General features: G+C 59.2%; 1 protein-coding gene across 3 annotated transcripts in view; it reads left to right on the top strand.

The window, feature by feature from the left end:
- JAG2 (jagged canonical Notch ligand 2) overlaps nucleotides 1-6,577 on the top strand; it is a 15,341-nt gene extending 8,764 nt beyond the window's left edge. For 2 of the 3 annotated variants that reach the window (XM_029239109.1, XM_029239108.1), the window contains 10 exons: nucleotides 182-295; nucleotides 389-754; nucleotides 1,207-1,234; nucleotides 1,316-1,401; nucleotides 1,731-1,844; nucleotides 1,937-2,052; nucleotides 2,428-2,676; nucleotides 3,245-3,376; nucleotides 4,790-4,949; nucleotides 5,224-6,577. In XM_029239109.1, the coding sequence (XP_029094942.1) occupies nucleotides 182-295; nucleotides 389-754; nucleotides 1,207-1,234; nucleotides 1,316-1,401; nucleotides 1,731-1,844; nucleotides 1,937-2,052; nucleotides 2,428-2,676; nucleotides 3,245-3,376; nucleotides 4,790-4,949; nucleotides 5,224-5,681 (1,823 nt within the window). In that variant the 3' untranslated portion in view covers nucleotides 5,682-6,577. The remainder of the gene's footprint in view (nucleotides 1-181; nucleotides 296-388; nucleotides 755-1,206; nucleotides 1,235-1,315; nucleotides 1,402-1,730; nucleotides 1,845-1,936; nucleotides 2,053-2,427; nucleotides 2,677-3,244; nucleotides 3,377-4,789; nucleotides 4,950-5,223) is intronic. The other variant, XM_029239110.1, reaches the window with a different exon arrangement.
- Nucleotides 6,578-27,072: the final 20,495 nt, after the last annotated feature.

Below are 27,072 nucleotides of genomic sequence, written 5' to 3'. Positions count from 1 at the left end.
GTGTGTGTGTGTGTGTGTGTGTGTGTGTGTGTGTGTGTGTGTGTGTGTGTGTGGCGGAGGGGCACACGCTTGCCCTCCCCACGCCCTCTGTCTCTCCCTGGCCCAGCTCCGGCGCCTCCTCCCCCAGGCAGCCCTCCCTGAGCGCCGGTGACCCCCTGCTGACCGGCGTCCTCACCCCCAGATCCCAACGACTGCCTTCCTGATCCCTGCCACAGCCGCGGCCGTTGCTACGACCTGGTCAACGACTTCTACTGCGCGTGTGACGATGGTTGGAAGGGCAAGACCTGCCACTCGCGTGAGTGCCCGTGAGCCCCTGCTGCGCTGGGGGCTGCCCACTGGGATGCCACCCACTGCTCCGGGCACCCCCTGAGCGGCCGTGTGCCCGCAGGTGAGTTCCAGTGTGACGCCTACACCTGCAGCAACGGTGGCACGTGCTACGACAGCGGCGATACCTTCCGCTGCGCCTGCCCGCCAGGCTGGAAGGGCAGCACCTGCACGGTCGGTGAGGCGCCCCGAGGGCACGCTGGCCCCGCCTGCCCCTTGCTGTCTGGGTTGGAGGCGTGGGGCGGAGCGCCCGGTCTGCCCAGCCCAGGTGAAAGCCCCCCCGCCTCCTTCCTCTCCTCCTCCGCCCTTGCAGCCAAGAACAGCAGCTGCCTGCCCAACCCCTGCGTGAATGGGGGCACCTGTGTGGGCAGCGGGGACTCCTTCTCCTGCATCTGCCGGGACGGCTGGGAGGGCCGTACCTGCACACACAGTGAGCCCTTGGGCGTGGGTGGGACCCACTCCTCTCTCCCACAGCTTCCGGGTCCTGCTCCCCCTCGAACCTGCCTCACAGACCTGCCCCTTGCACTTGGCCACCAAAGTCCAGTTGAACCCCAAGATCTGCTGTGCCACCTCCAACACCCCCCGAGCCCCGCAGCCCAGCCCCCTCCCGTGTTCTGCCCTCTGTCCGTCTCCCGCCAGCCACTCGCCCTGTGGCCTGGGCGTCCTGCTCGCGCACCCCACCCTCCTAGGCCAGTCCCCTCCAGGACAGGCTCTCCTCCCAGAGCGGCCCTGGCCCCCCAGCCTCCAGCCTGGTCACGGTGGGCTGGCTGGGGAGCTCGGTATCCTCCCGCCCTGCATGCCTGGGGTGTCCCAGGCTCGGCACGGATGGGTGCCAGGCGGGTGGATGCCGTGCCTACTGTTCTCTTTTTTCTGCAAACACAGATACCAACGACTGCAATCCCCTGCCTTGGTGAGTGGCAGCCCCTGAGGTGGGCTGGCCGGGGAGCTCAGCCTGTCCCGGGCCCCCTGACACCCGCCCTCTCCCCTGCAGCTACAACGGCGGTGTCTGCGTGGACGGCGTCAACTGGTTCCGCTGCGAGTGTGCGCCGGGCTTCGCAGGCCCTGACTGCCGCATCAGTGAGGGACCGGGGGGCACCGGGCGGGCAGTGCTGTGGGACCCCAGCCTTCGGAGCTGCTCCCGCCTCACCCTCAGCCGTAGTTTCCTTTGTCTGTTCCCTGCCACCCGGCAAGGGGCAGACCCTAGCTTGGGTTGAGGTCTCAGTACCCAGAGGCCGCCCCCCTCCACCCGTCCCAGAGGCAGATGGGGGTGGTGCTTAAGCCTCGGGCTGGTGACAGTGACGGTGCCAGGCCCAGCCCAGAGGGCCCCCCAGGGCAACCCGAGGCCCCAGCTGGCCGGGGGCTGCTCCTCCCACTTGCTGCCCGATGAGCCGCCGCTTTCCCCGCAGACGTTGACGAGTGCCAGTCCTCACCCTGCGCCTACGGGGCCACGTGTGTGGACGAGGTCAACGGCTACCGCTGTAGTTGCCCTCCTGGCCGGGCCGGCCCGCGGTGCCAGGAGGGTAGGTGGGGGCACGTCATGGGCGAGGGCCGTGCCTGGGGGGGCAGGGCGAGACCCGGCCGTCACGGCTGCCCCCACCTCTCCTCCCCGCAGTGACTGTGTTCGGGAGGTCCTGCTGGTCCCAGGGAGTGCCCTTCCCTCATGGGGGCTCCTGGGTGGAGGACTGTAACAGCTGTCGCTGCCTGGACGGCCGCCGGTCTTGCAGCAAGGTACAGGGAGCTCCTGCCCCAGAGCCTCTCCAGCTGGCCCTGCTGGGCGTCCAGTGCCCTGGGGTCCCCATCATTCATCCGTGACCCTGTTGCTCACCCTGTGAGGGTGCTGGGAGAGGGGGACGGGTGAGCCGGGCTCCAGAAGACCTGGGCCTGCACTGTCCTGCCCTGCCCTGCTCTGGTGGGGTCCTTCTGGTGCCACGTTCAACCTGGGAGCGCTGGGGGTCCCCCGGGTGGGCCCCCACCCCGCCCCGCCCCACCCCGCCCCGCCCCGCCCCACCCCGCCCTGCCCTGGGACTCACTGACCCAACCGTGTCTTTCCCCCTCCCCCGCGTGGTGCTGGTGTGTTTGCGGGTCCCATCTGCGTGTGCCCAGGTGTGGTGCGGCCGGAAGCCCTGCCTGCTGGCTGGCCGGCCTGACGCCCTGAGCACCCAGTGCCCACCTGGGCAGCGGTGCCAGGAGAAGGCCCCGGGCCAGTGCCTGCAGCCACCCTGCATGGCCTGGGGGGAGTGTGGCGCGGAGGAGCCCTTGCTGCCCAGCACCCCTTGCCGGCCGCGCTCCGGCCACCTGGACAATAACTGCGCCCGCCTCACCCTGCACTTCAACCGCGACCAGGTGCCCCAGGTGAGCGGCGCCGCGCACCGCGAAGGTCTGCAGAGCCCCGGTGCCGCATCCTTCCTTCAGTGGCCACTGAGATGGCCCGAGACCCCTGCTGGCGGCCTGGCGCCTGTGGGGTCAGGGAGGCTGGGGAGCCTGGCCGAGTGCGCTCAGATGAGGTGAAGTGTTGGTCCCAGGGGAGTGGCCAGGAGTGGCCAGCCTGGGCCGAGGTGCCTGTTCCTCCAGTTGTCCAGGGACCTGGGCTGAAGGTGGCCTTCCAGGGAGGCGGGGGCAGCCCACAGCTCCGCGGGCACTTCTCACTCAGGCCGCATCCCTGTCCTTACGTCTTTGTGGCCTGAGCACCGGGTGAGACCCCACACAGCCCTGACCATGGTGGTGGTCTGTCGTGGGTGAGGGGGCACAGGACCGCTGTGGGAGCCAGTACCCCCCCCCCACTCCCCCCGCATCCCTGCTCTGCTCCCTCAGACAGCCTGTAAGGCGTGTCCCACCACCTGTCCGAGGTGCCAGCTGGGGGCGAACACCCTCAGGTTCTTGGTCCCTGGGCCGTGCTCACGTGCAGCCCGTCTTTGCTTAGGGCACCACCGTGGGCGCCGTCTGCTCAGGGATCCGCGCTCTACCAGCCACGCGGGCGGTGGCCCGGGACCGCCTGCTCGTGCTGCTCTGTGACCGGCCGTCCTCAGAGGCCAGCGCGGTGGAGGTGGCTATGGTGGGTACTGGCAGGCGGGGTGGGCACCCTTGTTCAGCGCTCCCCTCTCCAGGGCCCTCCTCTGCACGTGTGCCTGGCGGGGACTGGGGCAGAGGGCCCAGGCCAGGCTGGCTCCCAGGTACTTGGGGACACGGGGTGACCACAGACCCGGGAGTCCGGTCCGGCACAGTTGCGCGGCGTAGGGCTGTGGCCACTCCCCGTGCCCTTGCTGGAGGCCGGCGGAGCTGGGGCGGGCCTGCAGGAGAGGCACTGTCAGCCCGGCGAGGGGAGGAGGAGGGGCCAGGCAGGGCGCATGTGCAGCTCTGCGGGGCCAGCGCGCACAGCTGGGACTCTGGGCAGGGGAGGCACCGGGTGACAGCAGGAGTCGGGGTACAGAGGCAGCACCCAGAGAGGGAAGGAGAGTGGCCAGGGGCCAGGGTGGACAGCGACGGGGTATAGCTGGAGGATCCCTTGAGAGCAGGGTAGGGAGTGTGAGGAAGCTCCTGAGCCCGGGGCCTCCGGATGGGGAGCCCTCAGGTGGGACCCTGACTCGAGACCACGGGGGTCAGTTGTGGCCTGGGTGCGGCGCTAAGGCCAGGGCCTGCCCGACTGGACGGGGCGGGCGGGATTGTGGGTGGAAGCCTCATTTTTCTGTCGCCTCGGCTGCACCCGGCTCCCTACTTCACCTGTGCTGTGTTCCCTGGTGTCTATGGCAGCAGGGGTGCCTGTGGTATCAGGCCGCCTTGGGATGTGTGGTCAGGGCCTGGCCACCTGCCCGGGCCCTCGGCTGAGTGGGTGTCCTTGGGGCCCTGCTTGGGGGCCCAGGTGGCTACCCAATGTAAATGGGCACCGTGGGGTCTGGGGAGGCTGTGGCTGGGGGCGTGCGGGGAGAGACAAGGGGGTAGGGGCAGGGCAGCTTCTCGGGGTGCTGGCTGGGTACCGGTGTTGGGGCAGCAGGGCCGCACGGTGCCGGCAGGGTTCGGGGGAGCCCCGGCATCGGGGGCCAGTGCTGGGTTTGTGGCATCCTCTGGACTCTAGGCGTGGCTGGCTGGGGCTGGGAGCCTATCCGCAGGGACAGCCGTCCTAGCCCCAGGTGCAGGGGATCCAGACCAGGAAAGTGCAGACCAAGCCTCACCCACCTCCCCGTGAACTGCCCAGCGTGGGGCGACCCCCCGCCCTTCGATGAGCCTCCCTCCAGGAAGCCTTGGGGCCGCAGGTTCCCAAGCCCCTCACTCTGCTCCAGGACGGCCCTGCTCGTGGGACCACAGCCACCCGCATCCCTCCTTGCCGCTGATCGAGAGCCGCTGGCCTGGACGGGAACCTCAGTGTGCCCTGGGGCTGCACACGGGGCCAGGCACGCTGTCCCACTGGGGGGGGGGGTCCCAGGCCTCCGGACGCGGGCGTGCTGCCCCTCAGCTCTGTCCTCTGCCTCAGTCCTTCAGCCCGGCACGCCGCGACCTGCCGGACAGCAGTCTGATCCAGAGTGCAGCTCGAGCCATCGTGGCGGCCATCACCCGACAGGGGAACAGCTCGCTGCTGCTGGCTGTCACCGAGGTCAAGGTGGAGACGGTCGTCGTGGGCAGCTCCTCCACGGGTGAGAAGGAGGAAGGGGGCCGCCTCTCGGCCCCCGGGCCGTGGGAATCTTTCAGGCACGTGGGGCTTGGAGGGGAGGGCCTGCGAATTGTCCTGGCCCTGCCGGGGGGCCGTGCCATCCAATCCACAAAACGCTGCAACTGCTCTGCACCTGCCAGCGAAGGACCCCCAGCCCCCCACGCACCCCCTCCCCAGCCCCGATCCTGGGACCCTCCCCACCACCGGGAGCCAGAGGACCCTCGCCCGACGGTCCCCTCGCGGCGTCCCCGCCCCAGGTCTGCTGGTGTCGGTGCTGTGCGGCGTGTTCAGCATGCTGTGTCTGGTGTGCGTGGCTATCTGCGTGTGGTGGACCCGCAAGCGCAGGAAAGAGCGAGAGAGGAGCCGGCTGCCGCGGGAGGAGGGCGCCAACAACCAGTGGGCCCCGCTCAACCCCATCCGCAACCCCATCGAGCGGCCGGGCGGCCCCAAGGACGTGCTGTTCCCCTGCAAGAACTTCACGCCAGCCCCGCGCAGGGTGGGTGAGGTGCTGCCCGGGCCGGCGGGCAGCAGGGAGGACGAGGAGCCCGGCCGTGGCGAGGACGACGTTCCGGAGGCCGAGAAGTTCCTCTCGCGCAAGTTCACCAAAGACCCCGGCTGCTCGCCTGGGAGGCCGGCCCACTGGGCCTCAGGCCCTAAGGTGGACAACCGCGCCGTTGGGAGCCTCGGCGCCACGTGCCGTGCCGTCCGGGAGTAGGGCTGCGGCCGCCAGCTGGGCCGTGACCCCCCCTCGCCGGGTGCCACGCCACCCGCCGGACCACAGGAGGCCGAGGCCGTGTGCATAGTTCCTTTATTTTGTGTAAAAAAAAAACACCAAAAACGAGAAACAGATGTTTATTTTCTATGTTTCTTTAAGCTTGTATAAATTATTGGGTAACTGTCAGGCGGAAAACAACGCAGTATTCTCGGGTAGTTGCTATTTTTGTAACGTTTCTGTGTGTCGCACTCGCCGTGTGGCAGGAAAAAGCAAGGATGTCTGTGTTCTCACCGAATCGTTGAGCGTTTGTTCCCAGAGGTGGTGCACTGTTTACAGAATCTTCCTTTATTCCTCACTTGGGGTTCTCAGTGGCTCCAGGCCAAAGAGCCAGTGGGACCCACGGCTGTCGGTGGGACCACCCGAGGCTGACAGCGGGACCCGTGGCTCTCAGTGGGACCTGTGATGTTCGGCGTGGCCCATGGCTGTTGGTGGCACCTGCGGTTGCAGTGGGGCTTGAGGTCATTGGTGGGGCCCGTGGCGGTCGGCGTGGCCTGAGGCCCGTGGGCAGACCCTCGCCAGCTCGCCAGCCCATCCGCCCCAGTCTGCCGTCCTCACTCGCTCCTGCCCAGAGCGCTCGCTCCAGAGATCTCTCAACTGTGCTTTCAGAAGTGCCCTTCCTGACTGCTCTGTTCTCCCCGGGACGGTGGCAGTATTGAAGCTTGTGACAAGTGCCTTCACACAGACTCTCCCCTCGCAACTGTCAACGTCTGCCGTGGGCACCAGGCCGCTGCCCACCTGCTGGCCCCGGCCGCCCCTCCTCGTGAAAGTGCATTTTTGTAAATATGTACATATTAAATGAATCACTGTATATTTGATTTAATAACTTAAATGTTTTGTCCTCCCTTGTTCTTCGGGTACTGTTCCTTTGTTACTTAGAGTCTGGGCAGGCGGGGGGCGTCCACGGCGCAGAGCCAGGCGCGGGGGCGCGGGTGTGGGCTGTGTGTGAGCAGTGGGAGTGTCCTGCTGCCCTAGGGCCCCTGTGGGCGGGGAACACGTTCGCATCCGTGTGGTTGACACAAGCTTTCCTGGAAATGAGGCGAGGGAGGCGCTTTGCATCCGCTCCGTACTGAAAACAGGTGAGCAGAGCTTTGTAAATTGTGTCAAGTCGCTTAGCAATGAAGAGCTCTCAAGGTTTCAAGGAATTAGGTCAAAACTTGAGAGTGTGAGACGCTGCGCCGTGAGTGCCTCTTGGCTCCCGCGGGTCGGGCACATTGGGACTCAGCGTGGCGGCCTCGGGGTGGCCGTTCAAGGCCCTGGCACCTGTAAGTTTGTGCACAGGTCACCGAGAAGACCAGGTGGTCGCTAACCAGGTCACGGTTTACGCCAGCCTCGTGCACGTGTGGAGCTCAGCCAGAAAGATCCTGAGCTTCCGGTTTCCTTTTAAGCCATGTTTACCTAACTTGGGCCCCCAGGTGCCTGGGGGAAACAAACGCCAATGCCCTTTGTCCTGGAACTGTCTACGCCTCGTGATTTTCCGAAGTCAGTGAACAGACCACAGTCCAGACCCAGCACGACGGGAACCCCAGCACCAGGAGCAGCAGCCGGCAGAACGCCCAGCACGACGGGAACCCCAGCACCAGGAGCAGCAGCCGGCAGAGCGCTGCCAGGCTGCAGGTGCCCATCGGGTGCTCGGACCCAGAGTCTGAAATGTGTCTGCTGGGGCTACCCTGGTGTCCAGTGGCTAAGACTCCACGCTCCCAATGCAGGGGGCCCGGGTTCGATCCCTGGTCTGAGAACTAGGTCCCTCATGCTGCAACTAAAGATCCCGCACACAGCAACGAAGATCCCGTGTGCCCCAACCGAGACCTGGCGCAGCCAAACAAATAAATGCTAAAAAAAAAAAAAAAAAAAAAAAAAAAAGCGTTTGCTGGCCGCGCTCAAACAGGACAGCTGAGCAATGCCAACAGGCCGGATGGGAGTTGGAAAATAACCAAGTGGATTTGAAAAAAAAACGCGTGGAATTTCTAGAGATGACAAAGCGTCATCCCCTAAACTGAAAACTCAACAGTCACCTTGAGATGCTGCTGAAGAAAGAATTAGTGAAAAAGAGGTCAGAAGAAAGTGGTCCCGAGGCAGCCCAGAGGCAGAAGGTGGGAAGAGTGTAAGCGGCTGGTGTGGCTGGGGGGGCGCGCGGGGTGTCCCGAGGCGAGCGGAGCCTGGCGGGTGTGGCGCGAGCAGAGAGGTGGCAGAGGCAGCAGCGGCTGGGCCGCTTGAGTCCCTTCCTCAGGACGTGTGCCGCAGGCGATGCCAGTCGGTCCCCCACATTCTGGGCAAGACCCCGTGACCTCGAGGGGGTGGGTCTGGCCTGGGCCTGGAGGGCTCACCGGACGCTTCCTGCTCGGGGGGAGGCTGGCTGCCGCCGGCCGCCGTGCACGCCACGCCCACGTGCGCCCCTTCCTGTGCAGCCGCCCGCCCAGCCCGCCAGCATCCTAAGCCCGGCTCCGGCCTGGCCTGGGCGACCCGGTGCCCGGCAGGGGTGGGGCAGGGCCGTCCGCGTGCCTCCGCGGCCCAGCTCACACTGCCGGCCGCACGGGCGCGCCCCACCCTCCGCCCTCGCCTGCTGGTGTGGCCCTGGCTGGTGGGGCTCGTTCCCACTTGCAGCACGGCGCCCTCCCCCGCTCTTGGTGAGGCCACGAAGGGTGGGTGGGATTGCAGCCCCTCAGCCCCCAGGGCGCCGCTCGCCCTGCCAGCCTCTGCCCTCTCTTAGGCTGGCTACACAGAGGCCGGCCCCTACGGCAAGGGTCAGGCACCTCTGTCCCACCCCTGCCAGCACCTTGTCCTCTCCTGGGTGGGTAGGTGGGCAGTTGGCCCCCAGAGGGACAGCCGCCTAATTAGGAAGTTCAGACAAAGGAAAGCACGCTCGCGGGCCCCTGTGCCATCCCCGAGGCTGCCCCGCGTCTCCCCGAGGCTGGTGCTGGCCTCCTGTGACTCCCCCGGCAGAGCAAGAAGCTGTGGCCAAGGGACAGCTGGGCCCCCAGACTGAGGCTCCTCCGTTTGCCTGTGTGATGCAGCAGTGTCAAGCTGTGGCAGCTAGGAGTGGACGTGAAGTCCAGGAGCAGTGAGGGGTCCCCGGGGCCCCTCTGCAGCCTCCTTGCTCTGAGCACCTGAGGGCCTCCTCCCAGCGGCCCCACCTCTTCCCCTTCCTGGTCGACGGGTCTGGGGAAACCAGACGGGAGGGGCTGAGGGGGCCTCTTCACTGACCTTGAGGCGCATGTCACCACAGTAGGGTCTGGACCTCCCCACAGCCTGGTGGGCAGTGGGCTTTGGGGCAGCGCGAGGCTCAGGGCTGTAGGCCTCGGGAGCCCGGGGCTCCCTGAGAGGACAGCCTGGCCAGGACCTTTGGTTTGCTCCCAGCTGGGGTCTGGGAAGGCTGAGTGGGCCCAGCAGGGTCTCCATGTACCCCTCATTTGCATCTATGACCCCAATGCTGTCCAGTGGAGAGAGGATGCTGGTGGGGTCAGGGCAGCCATCGGGAGAGAGGGAGGTGGGCTTCAGCCACGCGCTGAGGCACTGGCCTGGGGATGAGGTGGGTCCAGGCGGAGTCCGAGGCCTCAGGTGGGAGCCTGGCCAGGCTGTGCTGGGAGAAGTGCTGGAGACTGTGCTGGGAGCTGCCCTGGGCAGCGGGCACTCTCTCCGCAGGCAGGGGACCCAGGCCAGGGAGCCTCGGTCTGCCCACCGGGTAAAGAGAGGCCAGTGCACAGTGGTCATCACGGCACGGGCGGAGCGGCACCGGTGCACCCACCCGTGGCGACACTGGCTCCTTCAGGCTGGCATCGGATCAGCCTCTCCCACCCCCTCATCTGCATGTGGTCAGAGCAGGGAGCAGTGCCCCATCACTGCCGGGCCTGGACCGAGGGCCGTGTCACGACCCAGCCTCCACTGCAGGCGTGGAGCAACTCCGAGGCCAGGATCGGGGCCTCTCGTACCCGCCACCCCAGGGCTGCCCGCTGCTTCCTCAGTGCTCAGCCCCAGGGACTGCGCCAGCCGGCTCTGCTTGGTGACGGCTCTGCCTGCTGAGTCTCGGAAGAAAATGGGCCCTGGGGAGCGGGGAGGAGATTCCACACTCGTCCCCAGGGCGGCTGGGCCCATTAACCCCTGCGGGCCGGGCTGGTGTTGGCCTCGTGGTGGCCCAGCTCCAGCTATCCTGGGACCCAGCCCGACTTGCCCCTCCCTCATCAGACCCCAGACCCAGATATTCCAAGGCGCTGGGTCGTCAGGGACCTGCGAGGGTCTCCAGCTGCCAGCATCTGGGTGCCAGGGGCGTGGAGACCACTATACGAAAGGGAAACTGAGGCCTGAGAGGAAGGACCTGGCTGCAGCAGTCTGTGGCCTCCCTGGCCCCGGCAGGTTCTGGAAGCCCGCCATGGGGCCACGGAGGGCTCGTCGGAACCCTGCTGCCATCCGGCCAGGCTCAGGGCCAGCAATGAGGCCAGGGTGGCAGCTGGGCGGTGCCTGAGCGTGAGAGCTGTGTCAAGGACGGCGCTGGCGATGCTCAGACAAGGTCAGGAACAGGCTCTGAGTTGGGGCCGTGGGGGGCAGGTGTCTGCTCAGGTGGGAAAGACCGCTCATCAGGCAGAGGTGCGCCACGTGGGGGTCCTGCAGAGACAGCCTCCCCGCCCCGAGCTCCCGAACGCCGTCCTCTTCACGCTTAGGCCGCCCCCGCCCCTGCACCTGCACCTGGGAGAAAACCTCCAAGAGGCCCTGTGGCCGCTACACCTCACATCCCAGCCCTCCCTGCATCCTCCCAGGTCCCCATGGCGCTGGGGGCTGTTGCACCCTCCCCTCCACCTGTGGGTAGAGCTGCTGCGCCGTCCACTCCCACGGGCCCCCCAGGCCCCCAGAACCAGCCACAAAAATAGCCCTCAGGGGGGCTTGGTATCTAGAGGGAGGCCCCGTCAGGACCCCCAGCACCTGCCCCATGAGACAACGGCTGCAGGAGAAGCTGGCCACAGAGCTAATTATCAAAGCCAGAGACAGAGACAGAGAGAGGGAGAGAGAGAGAGAAAGCATTGCAGGAGATCAAAGGATGGCTCGAAATGGCTCTGCAGCTAAAACATGAGGTCCCAGTGAGAGATTCAACAGCAGAATTGAAAGAACAGGTGGTCAGTGCTGAGACGCAAAGTAGCGCCTTGAAGATCACAAGGGAAAAGATGAAATTCTTGGGTAGAGATTCAGGGGAGGTGACGTGAGTAACAGGAGCTCCAGGAAGAGAGAAAGGAGCAGACAGGAGAAGCAGACACAGCGTGAAAGCCCTGGCTCCAAGGGAAGGGCCCTTGCCCCAGGCCGTGCCTCAGCAGGCGCCAGGGAGGTTCTCTGGGAAGCGAAGGAGGCTCGCGTGGATCTAGGGAGATGAGCCCAACCCACGAAATGACAAGAGCCAGTCCGACTGTGCAGCAGGAAGCACTGCCGCCCCCGGCGTTTCCAGTACTTTCCCTCCCCAGGCAGGTGACATGCATGAGTGACCTGTCGCCCTGGTTCTCTGCCCTCCAACGCCCCCCCGCCCAAGGCCCGTGGTGACTGGGACCCGCCACCAGTTGAGACCTGGGCTCCGAGCACGCCGGCAGCCGGCCTCAGTGGGAGCAAGAAGCCCACGTGTGTGTTAAGCCCCGAGACTGGGGGCTGCTGCTTCCAGCTGCACCTCCTCTCCCAGCCCGACATGCACAGGGCCCTGGACTTCCTGTCCGTGCAGGCACCCTCGCCTCACTGCACATCGCAGACACTGCGTTTTTGCAAATTGAAGGTTTGTGGCACGCCTGTGTTGAGCAAGGCCATCAGTGCCATTCATCCAACAGCATTGTTTTATTTTATTATTTTTTTAAGTTTAATTAATTAATTTATTTTTGGCTGTGTTGGGTCTCATTGCTACGTGAGAGCTTTCTCTAGTTGCGGCGAGCGGGGGCTACTCTTTCCTTGCGGTGCGCAGGCTTCTCCTTGCAGTGGCTTCTCTTGTTGCGGAGCATGGGGCTCTAGGCACGCAGGCTTCAGTAGTTGCGGCACGTGGGCTCGGTAGTTGTGGCTTGTGGGCTCTAGAGCGCAGGCTCAGTACATCCAACAGCATTATTTTAAAATGAAGGTCTGTACACATTTTTTTTAGACGTCATGCCATTGCACACTTAATAGACTACAGTATAGTGTAAACATAACTTCTATATGCACTTGGAAACCAAAAAAATTCATGTGACTCACTTTCTTGCAATATTTGCTTTATCAGGGTTGTCTGGACCTGAACTGCAACGTCTCCAGGGTCTGTTTGTGCCAGGATTGGTTATCTGCTGTTGCGTGAGAAGTTACCCCAAACGTAGTGGCTTAAAATGACAAACTTATCATCTCACAGTTTCTGTGGGTCAGGGGTCTGGGAGAGGCTTCACGGGACAGTTCTGGCCCGGGGTCTCCCGAGGTCATGGCCAAAGTGTCGGCCAGGGCCGTGTCCTCTGAAGGCTTGGCTGGAACCAGGGGCTCTGCCTCCAAGCTCCCTCACGTGGCTCCTGGTGGGGCCTGAGCGCCTCACCCGGCTGTCCCCACAGCATCCTCACAGGGGCGCTGGGGGCCGGGACCCGCAGGACAGGAGCTGCGAGGCTTGGCTGACCGACCCGCCAGTGCCGTCGCTGCACCAGCTCCACCTGGGCGTCCTGCCCACACCCGAGCGGGGAGGACCCGGAACATGTTTAAAAGCGCCACCGGCTGCCCCCCTGACCCGACCTGACACACACACACGGGGCACCAGACGTCCAGCGCCACCCTGGGCGCCCAGGCTTCCGAGGGAGGGGGACCAGCGCGGGGACCCCACTGCAGCCAGCGCAGGAGAGACCTGGGGTCCGGGAGCCCCGAGAGTGCCTCGCGACCCACACAGAGGAGGGAAGTGTCCAGAACAGAGAGCCAGGCCAGCCCCGGACGAGCAGATACGGAGGACGCTGGACGGCTGTCTCCCTCCCGCACCTGTCACCCGATAGAGGGAAGGAGGAGAGGCTGCCCGGGCGTGGGGCGGGGCTCCCCACCCAGCTGGGGCCTGAGTCAGAGCAGTGGGCTCCCAGGCCCCACCTGGAGCACCAGGCTGGAGGGCGCCTCTCTCCCAAGGCCGAGGTGCAGGCTGCAGGCCGGGGGGGGGGGGGGGGCGGGGGCTGGAGAGACACCTGCCTGCCTTGCAGGGAGTCCTGGGGGCAGGTGGCTTTTCTCCTCCCCATCCCTCGGGGAGAGGAGTGGGGGTCGACCCCGGGGTCTTGTGAGGAGAGATGGGGGCGCCTGGAGGAGGGAGCCCGCCCCTCGCCCTGGCTGGGGACCTGCCCAGCTGCAGGAATCCTCGGTGTGGACGCCCGAGGTGGGGATATGAGAGGGTGCGGGGGGCTTGACGAGTGTAGAGTGCACGAGGGACCCTGCAGCCTGGCCGCTGCCCTCGGTGGTGGGGCGCAGGTGGGAGCAGCTGGGCGGCTGGAGAGGGGACAGGGCCCCGCGGGAGTGGCCACGCTGCCGGCAACCACATGGTGAGGAGGGGGAAGATGTCATGAAGGGAAGCTCGGCCAGAGTCAGGGTGAGGACCTCATGGGGAGGAGAGGGGTGGTGGACGTGTGCATATCTCATCCCATGGAGGGGTGGGGGAGGGGCGGGCGGTGGGCGTGTCCACCTCTCATCCCATGGAGGGGTTGGGGGAGTGTGATCCCACAGGCTCATCCTTGCTGTGTGGGGTGGCGGTAAGCAGGTCAGGGCACAGGTGTTTGGCTGCCCAGCTGCTAACAGCAGGAGAGTCATGTTTGAACAGAAAAGCAGGTAAGTCTCCACTCACAGGGGGGATGAGAGGGATGGGAGAGCAGAACTTCCTGTGAACAGGGAGATAAGGAGTGAACAGCAGGGGCATCAAACCCTCGGAATGCAGAGCAGGAAGAAGAGGAGCCAGGGAGGGGCAGAGCACAGGAGGAGAGATGCAGTGAGTCCTGCCCTTCCGGCTCCCGGCCCAGCAAACCCAGCAGTGCTCCCTCGGAGGGGCCGGTGTTCAACTTGGTTAGGAGCCAAGACCCCACTTGTGTGTGCTCATGGGGCTCACAGGCACTCACATTGACTCCTCAGCGGAAGAGAGTCTAAAATTAGACGCGGAGGGGCTTCCCTGGTGGCGCAGTGGTTGAGAGTCCGCCTGCCGATGCAGGGGATACGGGTTCGTGCCCCGGTCCGGGAAGATCCCACGTGCCGCGGAGCGGCTGGGCCCGTGAGCCATGACCGCTGAGCCTGCGCGTCCGGAGCCCGTGCTCCGCAACGGGAGAGGCCACAACAGTGAGAGGCCCGCGTACCGCAAAAAAATAAAAAAATTAAAATAAAATAAAATAAAATAAAATTAGACGCTGATATAAAGAGAACCCACGTGACAAAGTGGGATTTGATGGATCGATCGTTTAGTAAGTGGAGTTCGCACACATGGCTCCACCTTCTATACAACAAAATTCATAAGGACTTAAATATAACGCTGACAAAGCGGTAATATCTATTATATTCAAAGAGCTTCTACAGACGAGCAGGAAGACAAATATGCCCAATAGAAAACTAGGTGAGGAATGCGAGGAAAGAATTCTTGGAAGAGAAAATCAAACGGCAACAAAGGAAATAGTGTGGTGGGCAGTTCTGTGTCCTGGTCCCTGGAACCTGTGAAGATGGGACCGTACCTGAGCAAAGGGGCTTTGTGGATGCGACTAAGTGGGGATCTGAGACGGGGAGATGGTCCTGGGAGATGCGGGAGGGGCCAAGGCCTTCTCATGAGTCCTTAGAAAACCTTGGTGGCTGGGGAGAGAGTGAGGCTGGGGAGACGATACCCTGGGAAAGGGCAGAGACACGTCCACTGAGAGCTGCCGAAGACAGAGGAGGGGTCACGAGCTGAGGAACCTCAGCGCCTCCAGAAGCTGGCAAAGGTGAGGAACAGATTCTCCCCTGGAGGCTCCGGGAGGAACAAAGCCCTGCTGACACCCTAATCCTAGCCCAGCGAGACCCAGGTTGGAATTCTGACCTCCAGGACTGCGCGATCATCAATTTGTCTTGTTTTAAGTTGTGAAAGTTTGTGGTGATTTGTTGTGTTAGGAAACCAACATAGAAAAGCTGTTCCACTTTCATAACCATCTGAGAAATGCGAGTTACGTTCAGCGTGAAATAGCACCTTGACCTCATCAGGATCGAGAACCTGGCTGGTGGAGGGAAGCTGGGAGTGACAGGAGCTGACGGCTGGTGGCCGAGAAGGAGGAAGAGCTGCAGCCGTCGGGAAAGCACCCGGCGCTTGGACGAGCGTCCAGTGCTTGCAGCCTTTGGTGCAGCCTGAGAGCACCAAGCATTAGGGTCCTAAGTCTGGGCTGTTTATAGCGCGTGGCCAGTAGTCACCAAGAATCAGACCCCAAGCCATGCCATCCGTCGGGGAGGGCCACCTAAGCCGCGACAGCCTACGCGGGTGGGACATGGCGAGGTTTACGAAGAGCGCACTGAAGCGCTATCCGCGGCCTTGGGAAGTTTGCCCCACTGGATGGTTGAGCTGGAAAGGAAAGATCCAGAAAAGGAGTCATGATATCTATTCTGTGTTCTTTCTTTAATTCCATTTTAAGAAATTGTGGTAAAATAGACATAAAATACGTTACCACCTTAGCCTTTAAAGCGTGCAGTTCTGTGGCATTAAGTACATTCACACTGTTGTGGAACCGTCATGATTTATTTAAAATTTTTTTCAATTGTGGCAAAAAACACAATGTAAAGCTTCCATACTAACCATTTTGGGGTGTGTGCTTCAGTAATGTTACGTATATTCACAGTGTCATGCAACAGCTCTCCAGAGCTTTTTCATCTTGCAAACCTGAAACTTGATCCCCATTAAACAGCACCTCTGCATTTTCTCCTCCCTAGAGCCCCTGGCTTCAAATTCTAGGAATCTGACTACTTTAGGTACCTCATGCAAGCGGAATCATGCAGGATTTGTCTTTTGTGACTGGTTTATTTCACTCAGCACGATGTCCTCAAGGTTCATCCATGCTGTAGCCCGTGTCAGAACTTCCTTCCTCTGGAAGGCTGAACGGTATTCTGTTGTCTGAATGGACCACATCTTGTTCATCCTTTCATCTGTCCGTAGACCTCAGATTGCTTCTAGCTCTTGGCTGTTGTGATAACGCTGCTATCAACATGGGAACGCAGATCCCTCTTTGAGATCCTGCGTTCAGTTTGTCTGGATAAACACCCACACCGGGATTGCTGGATCATATGGTAATTCTATTTTTTATTTTTTCGAGGAACCATCATACTGTCCTCCACAGTGACTGCACCAGTTTACATTCCCATCCACAGTGCACAAGGGTTCCAATTTCTCCACACCCTCGCCAACACTCAATATTTTCTGTCTTTTTTTTTTTTTATAGTAGTCATCCTAATGGGTGTGATGTGGTGTCCCAGTGTGGTTTTGATTTGCATTTATTTAATGATTAGTGATATTGAGATGATCTATGTGTGTTCTTTTAAAAGAAATCATGATGGGACTTCCCTGGTGGTCCAGTGGTTAAGAATGCAGGGGACATGGGTTCGATCCCTGGTCGGGGAACTAAGATCCCCCATGCCTCTGGGCAAACTAAGCCCGCACCTCAACTAGAGAGCCCACGTGCCGCAAACTACAGAGCCCACGCGCTCTGGAGCCCAAGCGCCACAGCTAGAGAGGAAGCCTGCATGCCGCAGCTAAGACCCGACGCAGCCTTAAGATTAAATAAATAAGTAAATAATTAAAAAAATAAATCATGACTATCTGTGTCATACGTGCATATCCATCTCTGTGCATATAATATGACCTCACAGGCGTTCCCCAAGCTGGACGACAGTGACCTTAGGTTTCAGGGACATGAACGCCCCGGATGCTTTCTACCTGCATACTCCTGCTGTAAGAACCATGGCTTCTCCCAAGGAACAGAATATGTGCTCAACTGTGAAGAAAAATTTACAGTTACCATCACACATTCCTTACTTTAAAACATAGCTTTATTGAAGTGTACTTGACACACAATAAATGGCACAGGCTTAAAGTACACACTTGGTAAGTTCTCACGTGAGTGTACACCTGCAACATCATGGCAGCAATCGAGAGTGAACTCGGCTATCATCCTCAGAGTGGCCCTGTGCCCCTCTGTGACCCCCCCCCCCCAGCCCCAGGCAACATCTCGTCAGCTCTCTTTCATGATGGATTAGCTTGCATTGCCTGGAACTTCGTGCAAATGGAATCATACAGGATGTACTCTTTTTTGACTTGGTTTCTTTCCCTCAGCTTAATTATTCTGAGGTCAGTCCCTGTCGTACAAATCAATAGCTTACTCCTTTTTATTACTGTGTAGTTTTCTATTGTATGGATGTACCACCATTGGTTAATCCATTCATACCCGTTGGTGGACATTTGGATTGTTTCCAGTTTGGGGATTCCTATAGCTTTATGATAGGTCTTGAAATCAGGTAGTGTTACTTCTCCAACTCTGTTTTTCTTTTTCCTTTTTTGGCTGTGCTGCGAAGCTCACAGCATCTTAGTTCCCCCACCAAGAATTGAACATGGGCCCGAGCAGCGAAAACGCTGAGTCCTAACCACTGGACCACCAGGGAATTTCCTCCAACTCTGTTCTTCTTTTTCATAGTTCTTTTGGCCATTCTAGGTCCTTTGCATTTCTATCTGAATTTTAGAATCACTTGGTCAATTTCTACCCCTCCCCCCCAAAAAACCTGCTGAGATTCTGTTTTGTTTTTTAACTTTTTACTTTGAAGTAATTATAAAATCACAAGACGTAGCAAAAAATAGTACAGAGGGGTCCTGCATACCCATCACCCTGCATTCCCCTCTGGCAGCATCTTCCGTAACTGTGGTGTGTTACCAAAGGCAGCACGCTGACCCACACGATATGATGAACCTGCCCACAGACCTTCCTCAGACATTGCCAGTTTCTGCAGACGCTCCTTTTTGTGTGTGTCTTTGTGTATCGCTCCTTGATACTTTATCATAAAAGTAGATTCCTGCAACCACTGCCGCAAGTTAGATACAACCAAGGTCACCACCACCACAAAGACACCCACCCTGCTGCCCTTTCCCAGTCCCCCTCCGTCCCCACCCCTGACAGCCGCTAATCTGCTCTCCACCAATGCAATTTTGTCGTTTCAGGAATGTTGTGTGAGTTGAACTACACAACCTGCAACGCTTGAGACGAGCTTTCTTCCCGCAGCATCATCTCCTCTGTATCCATCGAGCTGTTGATGGACAGTCTGTTCCCATGTATCGTTGAGCTCTGTTCCAGTGCATGGACGCCCCAAGATTTGTCCAGCTGTTTACCTGCTGAAGGACATTTGGGCTGTTTCCACACAGAAAGCTCCATAGACATTAGTGTTCAGGCACTGGTGTGAATGGTGGCTTTTGCTTCTCTGGGATAAATGCCCAAGAGTGCAAGTGCTGGGTTGTAGGGTAAGTGTGTATGTTTAGCTTTTTAAGAAGCTGCCTGACTGATTTAAGGAATGGCCCTACCACTCCTGCTGGGATTTTGATTGGAGCTGTGTTGAATTTGGAGAGATTCCGCGTCTTAACAAAATTGGGTCTTCTCACCCGTCCCTGTAGTGTACCTTTCCATTGATTTAGGTCTTGGTGAATTTCTTTATATTTATTTATTTATTTTTGGCTCCTCTGGGTCTGTGTTGCTGAGTGCAGGCTTTCTCTAGTTGCAGTGAGAGGGGGCTACTCTTCATTGCGGTGCATGGGCTTCTCATTGCAGTGGCTCCTCTTGTTGTGGAGCACGAGCTCTCGGTGTGCAGGTTCAGTAGTTGTGACACGCGGGCTCAGTAGTTGTGGCACACGGGCTTAGTTGCTCCGCGGCATGTGGGATCTTCCCGGACCAGGGCTTGAACCCGTGTCCCCTGAATTGGCAGGCAGATTCTTAACCACTGTGCCACCAGGGAATTCCCTTTGTGAATTTCTCTCGGCAATGCTTTGTAGTTTTTTTAAAATTTAAAAATTAATTTTACTTTTCTCCAAGTATAAGTGATACTTGTTGATTAGAGAGAATGTGGACAATATAGAAAAACATAGAAATGAAGGGAAAACTTTCACAATCTCACTACCCAGAAAACAACCACTGTTAATATTTTGGGACTTTTTTTGATTTTCTGTCCTTTTATTATATGTAATTGTAAAATACACATAACATGTAATTTACCATCTTAACTGTTTTTAAGTGTGTAGTTCACACTTTGTGGTTTTCCATTTACGGCTCTGGCACATCTTTTGTCAGATTTATCCTAAGTATTTCCTATTAGGTGATGCCTTTGTAAATGGTATTTTTTTCAATTTCTGATTGTTTCTTGCTAGAATATAAAAATGTAATTGAGCTTTGTTTAAGGATCGTGTGTCCTGCAGCCTTGACACATTTGCTTCTCTGTTCTAGCCCCACCTCTTTACCACTTAGGATCTGACACAGCTCTGTTGGCGAGGAGGCGCTGAGTCATCCCCGAGGATCCACCGTTAAATTTCCAGATGTTAAGCGGAGGGGTCCCAGGGTGGGTGGGGTTCTGAAGAAGAGATGCTGATGGTCACAGGTGCGCAGGGTGGGAGCGGGCAGAGCCGCTGCTTGGAGGGGGCTGGGGGAGGGAAGCGGCCCTTGCCCTGGACGCGCTGCCCGCTCCCCGTGGGCGTCCGCGGCTGCAGGCACGAAGCTCCGTTTTTTGGGTTTTTTTAAAAATTTATTTATTTTTGGCTGCGTTGGGTTTTGGTTGCTGCGCGCGGGCTTTCTCTAGTTGCAGAGAGCGGGGCTACTCTTCATTGTGGTGCATAGGCTTCTCATTGCGGTGGCTTCTCTTTTTGTGGAGCACGGGCTCTAGGCACACGGCCTTCAGTAGTTGTGGCGCACGGGCTTAGTTGCTCCGCGGCATGTGGGATCTTCCCAGACCAGGGCTCGAACGCGTGTCCCCAGCATTGGCAGGTGGATTCTTAACCACTGCGCCACCAGGGAAGCCCCTGAAGCTCCATTTTTAAATGGGTCTCTAAACCCGAGCACTGGAGCGGTGTGATTGCTGATGGCTGCAATCACATGGGGCTGCAGTGAGAGACTGAGGGGCATCCCCCCCCGCCCCCACCCCCGTGTCTTCACCCGCTGTGGGTGGCACATCTATCCTTGCCCTGCCGAGCTCCATCCCATGCGCACTCCACGCCACGCGGCCTTTTTCCCATTAGATTGAACCCTGTGAAATTGCCTTTTTTAGGTGAAATCAGACACATAACAATGATTTCATGCTGTTCAACCTGATTATTTCAGTGCAGCCACACGGCAACAATTTTCTCAGGGCAGAACTTCCCAGGTCCCAGGACCAGTCAGCCTCTAGGGGCATGCAACGCGGGAGGGAGAGCGGAGTCCCTCACAGCAGCAGTTCAAAGCCAAGTGCCCTCTGATCTGGAAAAGGAGGGGAGCGAGGACGTCCAGCAAGGTCTGTCCTCCTGTGCTGTCCACCTCGGCTTGGTGGGCCTTCTCTCCCTCCCCCTCCCCCCTCCCCCCATTCCCTTCTCCTCCCATAATATGTTATGTTATGTTTTAAAATAACATTTGGATTAAAGAGGAATTCATAAGGTAAATTACAAAATACTTAGAATTTAACAATAATGGAACCTTTACAAGTTAATATTTGTGGGACACGTTTAAAACAGTATTAGAGACAATTGTATACCTTTGAATATGTTTATCTGAAAATAAAAAAGTCAAGGATCTATAAAAATAGCACAGAATAAATCCAAAGAAATTAAGAAGAAGGAAGGAAATAATAAAAACATAAACCAAGAGGGAACAAGAATGAAGAGTAGAAATGATGACAAAATCAAAGTTGGCTCTCTAAATAGTTTATTTCAAGAGTGATTAAGGGAGGGACTTCCTTGGTGGTCCAGTGGCTAAGATTCCACGCTCCCAATGTAGTGGGCCCAGGTTCCATCCTTGGTCAGGGAACTGGATCCCACATGCTGCAACTAAGAGTTCCCATGCTGCAACGAAGATCCTGCACAGCCAAATAAATAACTAAATATTTAGAAAAAAGAGTGATTAAGGGAAAAAAAGAGGTAAAACAAAATATAGGACAAAGGGGGTAAATAACTCTTGCCTATGATCATTATTCTAAACACAGGAGGTGTTTTTTTTAAGTATACACCCATAAGTTTGAAAACCTAGGCAAAATGCATAGATGCATAGAAAATTGAAAATACTGAAATCCAAACAAGAAGGATGAGAAAACCACAAGAGCTTAATAATTGTTTAAAAAATTAAAATAGTAACCAAATCTCTCTCCCAGCGTGCACATGCACACACACTCCCCAAAGCTCCTAACCCAGCAGTTATTACAGGTTATATCTACCAAACCCTCAGGGAACAGATAACCCATGTGATGTATAAGTCATTCCAGAAAAAGAGAAATGGAGGGAAAATGGTCCAATCCATTTTATGAAGCTGCTACAGAGATTAAAAAAAAAAAAAAAAGCACATGGTAAGTAAATTCTAAACCAGTTTTATTTATGATCGTGAATTTTTAAAATCTTAAGGTATTAGCTAACTAAAATCTAACCATATTTAAAGTCACATAAAGTTTCTCTCAGTAATATAAGGATAGTTCATATCAGAAATTTTAACACAGCAATTCACCAGGTTAAAGAAGAAAAGAAATATAATCATTACACTGATGCAGAATAAAGCATTTGATGAAGTTTAACACATACCCATGATTTAAAACAAACAAACAAACAAAAACTTAGGAAATAGAAGTTAGAGGTATTTTTCCTAACTAATAAGGACTATTTCCCTCAAATCTGTGGCAAACTTAACAGAGACACTTTGCATGCATTCCCTTTGGGGTTGGTAATAATGTAAGAATGTTCTTTCTCACACTTACTGTTCAATATTATTCTGGAAGTCCTGGCCAATGTAATAAGACAAGAAAAAGAAATCAGTAGTTTGGAAACTAGATGAAGGGAGATAAAATTGTATCATCATGTCTTTTCAAATAACATGTTAACTTACACTGAAATGCCAAAATAGTCAACAGATTAACTATTAGTACTAATAAGAGTTTAACAGGGCTACCCAATACAAAAGTCAGTGGTATTCCTTTAAGTCACTGAAAAATACATATATAACAGGAAAGGTGTTATTTTCAAAAAGAACAAAAATTGGGGCTTCCCTGGTGGCACAGTGGTTAAGAGTCCGCCTGCCGAGGCAGGGGACACGGGTTCGTGCCCCGGTCCGGGAAGATCCCACATGCTGCGGAGCGGCTGGGCCCGTGAGCCATGGCCGCTGAGCCTGCGCGTCCGGAGCCTGTGCTCCGCAACGGGAGAGGCCACAACAGTGAGAGGCCCGTGTACCGCAAAAACAAAACAAAACAAAAAAAGAACAAAAATTGTAAAATATTCAGGAGTTAATCTTGAAATCCACAAGTCCTTTATGGGGGAAAAAGCCCTGAAATATCTTTCCAAGCTTTAACAGAAAACTGGAATAGGTGACACTTTTCTGCCATGCTTGTGGGTTGGGGCCAGTCTGTGCGGGTGATACTGCTGCCCTCAGGCTGCTGTCGCGTTGGCCACACTTGCTGGTTCTGATGTCCAAATTTCTGTGGGTTTGGAGACCTGCAGGAGGCTCTGAGCAGTGGGGTGGGTCTCTGTAGGCATTGTGGCCCCTCTGGGTCTGCCTTTGATCCCAGCTGGCCCATGGCTGGATGGAGCTGCCCTGGCCCCCAACACTTGCATCCATGGGCTGAGCTCTAGTCTCCTAATCCATGGTGCTGGGACCTGGCCTTCCCCAAGGCTGCCCATCCCATGCTGGGCGTTGTGGCTCCTGGGACAGGACGTCCTGGCCCCTCTGCCCCACACAGTTGGTCACAGGTCAGTGGGCCATGTTGGTGTTTTCTGCTCAGCTCTCCATGGTCTGAGTTCCTGAGAGAGACATTGTGGTGTGACCAGGCCTGACTGGTTCTTCCCAGACCATCTGGCCAGGAATGCCAGGGCGTGCTGGAGCATGCCCGTCTGCCATCTGGCTCAGCAGAGCTGCTTCCTGTGTGTGTGTGCATGTTGGGCGTGGGGCCTGGGCCTGGACCCTGCAGGAGATCTGGAGTCAGCTCCTCCCTGAGCCTGGAGGGGGCAGGCCAGGGGATCTCCCCTCTGCTCAGCCACCTGGACCCTGGGCTGGCTGCATGACACCAAGCCAGTCACCTGATCTCTCTGGGATGTGAGTCCCAGCCACGGGCCTTGGCCTTGGTTGAGGGTCCCATTCTGTGGACCCTTGGTGAGGGCTTCCCCTGCCACAGCTGGGGACACAGGGTCTGACTCAGGCTCAGGAGTGACATGTGAAGAGGTTTGGGGCCCTGGGAAGGCCAGAGGCGAGGGCCAGGGGCAGGGAGGAGGTATGGGGCTGCGGGCGGAGCGTGCCATGGCTACGTGAGTCTGGAGCGGGGGAGGAGAGGGGCAGCGTCAGGACAGGGTCTGCAGAATTGGCCGTGTTTGAGCCCTTGCCTCTTTGAGCTTTTTCCTCACTTTGGCCCCAGGGCCCTCAACATCTTCACAGCCACCCCCAAGTCTAGGTCAGACTGTGTCCCCCAGCATGGAGGATGGACATAGGAGGGGTGTGTGCACACAGCTGAGCAGGGGCTTGACGGGAGCGCAGGTTTGCTCCTGTGGGCACTGGAGAGCAATGGTGGGCTTTAAAGCAGGGGATGGTTCTGTCACATGCGTGCCGGTGTTGGCAGCTGGAATAGGGCAGGGAGGGGGCAGGTGAGGAAGGACTACCTGGGGTGTGCTGGAGTGGATGGAGGTTTAGGAGGCTGGACAGGAAGGAATGACTCCCACCAGGCTCTGGCCTGAGCAGCCAGGGGAGGGGTGCCTCTGAAGTTGGGGGGCGGGATCAGGGAGTGTCCCAAGGCCAGCTGGCACCCCCATCGGTGCTCAGAAGGAGGCTGGGCTGGGGACAGAGGACAGGGTCCCTGGCACACGAGGGAGATTGGAGCTGGGGTTTCCTGAAAGTCACCCAGGAGGCTGTGTCAGGTCCTAGTGACGGAGAAGAGGCTTGGGGGGAGGATCGAGGCGTGGCGGGCAGAGAGGCAGGGGAAGCCCTACAGCACGCCACTGGAGGGGTGTGAAGCTGGCGCAGCTTCACCAGCCAGCAGGTGACCACCATCAGGAATCCTCACTTATTTCTAGAAAAATCTGTCCTCCTGAGTCAAAACGCAACAGTGATGAATGGAAAGTGATGCTCCACGCAGAACTACCACTAACTGGAAATCTGGAAACCATCGTAATTCACATCCAATATTAGGGCATTTATTCAATAAACATGGGTCCAGCCTGAAAGGTGGATTATTCTACAACCCTGTACATCGTGCTTTCACGGTGTCTGTTGGGGTGATCTCTCCAAAACTCGCATCTGACCACATCTCTCTCCTGCCCAAGCACCTACCGTGGCCCCCACTGCCCTCACGACTGTGCTGCAGCCCAGGCTTCTCCATCCAGCCTCACCTGCAAGCTGGCATTCAACCTTTGCCCTGGGCACCACATCAGGCATTTAAGGGTCGACCTTCACTCCTTGGGGCCCCTGCCTGTACCTCTCAAGACTCACCCCGACTCTCCTGCCCTCTCAGCACTTCTGGCCTCTCTCTCCTCTGTGCCACCATTCTCATGCTCTCCCCCAACCCCTCTTCTGTTATCCCCTCCCTCTGGGGCCTGCGGGTGTGTCCAATGCCCAACCAGGGCCGGGGGTGGGGGGCGGTGGTCATTGCAGGTGAGCTGAGCACATGGGAGTGACAAAGGACCTGGGCGCTTGGGGGAAGCAGCCTTGCAGCCCAGCCGGCCCTCCAGCTGGTCCCCAGGGCCCAGCCCTCCCTGGTGGGCCCCCCCTTCCAGCAGGGCCCCAGGACGCCCTGCCGCACTCCGCACCCGGTTATTGGCGGCCCCTGCAGACCTCGTGGAGATTCCCCCTCCCTTGAAGGCAGAGAGGATGCGCATCCTCCCTGGTCGTGGAGGATGTTTTGGCCCAGTTCACAGCAGGACGCTGGCGCCCAGCAGGTGCGTGTTGAGTGAACGAACGGAGGCGTGGAGGCACGGCTGAAGGGATGGACACCAGCTGCATCAAGCCTCCCAGCTCCTGCTCGGACTTCCCACCCTGGCCACTCCCTGCGCGACCACACAGGCCGCCGGCGCTTCGGCCTCTGCTCTAGCTTCGCTCCTTGCCCGAGCCCCGCCGGCTGGGAAGCGTCGAGACAGGCTCCCCGGGCTCAGCAGCGCCCGTCCCACCGGCTGCCACCTGGCGCCGTCACTCCACCCCTCTGGGGACCATCCCTCGGCCCCGTCACCACCCCCAGCGTGCCCGGGGCCCAGGCCTGAGGTGGACACGGCCTCGGGTCCCCGCTGTTGGAGGAGGAATTCACCTCTTCCCCGGGGGTGCCTTCCGCCCTCCCGCCGGTGGCGCCTGGCCTCGCCAGGAACGCGCGCGGGGCCGGGGCGCGGGCTGAGGGCGTGCGCTGGAGTGCGGCCGTGTGCCGGGCCCGCCGCGACACGCTAGGGGCTGCTGTGTTGTGCCGCCGCCAGGCGCCCCAAGCCGCCCTGTCTGGCCAGGGGGCCGTGCTGTCCCCGGGCCCGGTCAGGTGTGGGGGGGATCGGGGTTCAGTCCTCCCGCCCCTCCCCTGCGCCGGCCAAGTGCCCGACGGTGGCACAGGAATCCACAGGCCCAGCCGGCCCAGCCGCTGTGCTGGGATGAGGTGCGTGGCCGCGTGGAAGGCCCTGGCCTGTCCGTGGGCCCCGCCGCGCTCCATCTTTCCACCTTGGTTTTGCTCAAGAATGCGTTCCTGCACCTAAGGGGCCTTGCCGTGCCCCCTCCTCCAGGAAGCGTCCCTGGCTGCTCCGGTCGCAGGATGCCTCCCCCAGCCCCTGCGTGCAGACCCTGAGGGCCTGGCCCCGTCCTCTCCGTGTCCCCAGAGGGCTGCACGCGGCTGGGAAAGGACACCCCAAGTCTCTGGCAGTCCTGTGGCTGGGTAGGGGTCGGGGGCGAGGCCTGACCGGGTGGAGAGCGTGTGCACACACCAGGTGGGCAGGAGAGTGACTGACACCGAAGGTTCCCTGTGAGCCCTGCGGCGTGGCTCTGAGGCCGGGCCCTCCGCGGAGCCCTCCTTGATTCCCTTCTCCTTGGCTGGGGGTACGTGGCTGAGGCTGAAGGAGCAGGTCCCAGGCCAGCTCCAAGGCCCGCTGGCCTCTGGGAGGGGTGCTAATTATGGTAATTAGCTTCTGCAGGTGCGGAAACCCGGGGACAGCTGGCCGAGGAGGCAGAGCCGAGGCGCCCGCCCGCCCCCAGCCCCACGCCGCTCCCGGCTCCCGGTGAGACCCCTCCGCCAGCTCTCCCGCTTGGGGTTTTGAGATTCTGTCCCCCAACCCGGGCTCAGAGGGCGCCCCTCGTCCCAGGGTTGAGGGTGCTCAGTGGCGCCGGAACATGGCATGGGTGAGCCACTGCACTGGGTAGCAACTGTCAGCGCTCAGAGGATGTGGGGGAGGGGCAGGAAACGAGCACCTCTGGGGGTGACGAGCCCAGGATCAGCGCGGGCTCCGCTGTGGTCAAGGGTGAGGCCAGGGCGTCCTGGGGGGGCGTGAGGGTGGAGGTGAGCAGGGCAAAACCCAGCTGGCAGGGGTGATGGGCCTCCGGACATCCCGGAGTGGGCTGGGGGAGGGGCAGGGCTGGTGTTGGAGATTCACAGGCTGAAGGCGGGGAGCAGATCTGGGCCCCCAGGTGAGAGGCAGGGACCACCTCCCAGCGGGCAGGAATTCCCTGGGGCGTCCGGGGAGCAGGGCTGGGCCCTGGGAGCTGGGGTTCAGAGCCTGGGGGAGCAGGGGTTTGAGACCTGCCCCCTGCCCCCCTCCCAGCCTCCCCTGTGGCCTGGCTGGCAAGGCCTGGGCGTGCCCAGCTCCCTGGAATTGGCAAGGATCAAAGGGTGGAAAGCCGTCCTCCACCCTCGCCCACTGAGACAGGAATTTGTGGCCCCGGGGGACGGAATCCACAGCCACATTCCGGGTGCCCTGGTCACCACAAGGCAAGGGTGGGGCAGGGCTGGAGTGCCAAGGCTGGCACCAGGGAGCATGGGAACCCTGCCGCTGCCAGCACCTGGGCAGGCGGCACCCTCTGCCAGCCTGGGGTCAGGGCCTCTGCGGGGCCAAAGTGGGGTCCAGGGTGCAAGGCAGTGGGTGGGGCCTGGGTCTCTTCTGCTCACGGCAGGGTCACCCTCACCACCCAGGGGAGGCGCAGAGCCTGCCCCGTCTGGGCAAACAGGGGCCTCGGAAGGCAGAGGGTGTTGGTGGGCCGCCCCGGTAGGG

This window comes from Monodon monoceros, unplaced genomic scaffold (assembly GCF_005190385.1).
Source record: "Monodon monoceros isolate NGI ecotype Baffin Bay Population unplaced genomic scaffold, NGI_Narwhal_1 Super_Scaffold_21, whole genome shotgun sequence".
Classification (NCBI taxonomy): Eukaryota; Metazoa; Chordata; class Mammalia; order Artiodactyla; family Monodontidae; genus Monodon; species Monodon monoceros.
Note: the sequence above shows the minus strand (reverse complement) of the source record. Positions and strands in the feature narration are given on the sequence as shown.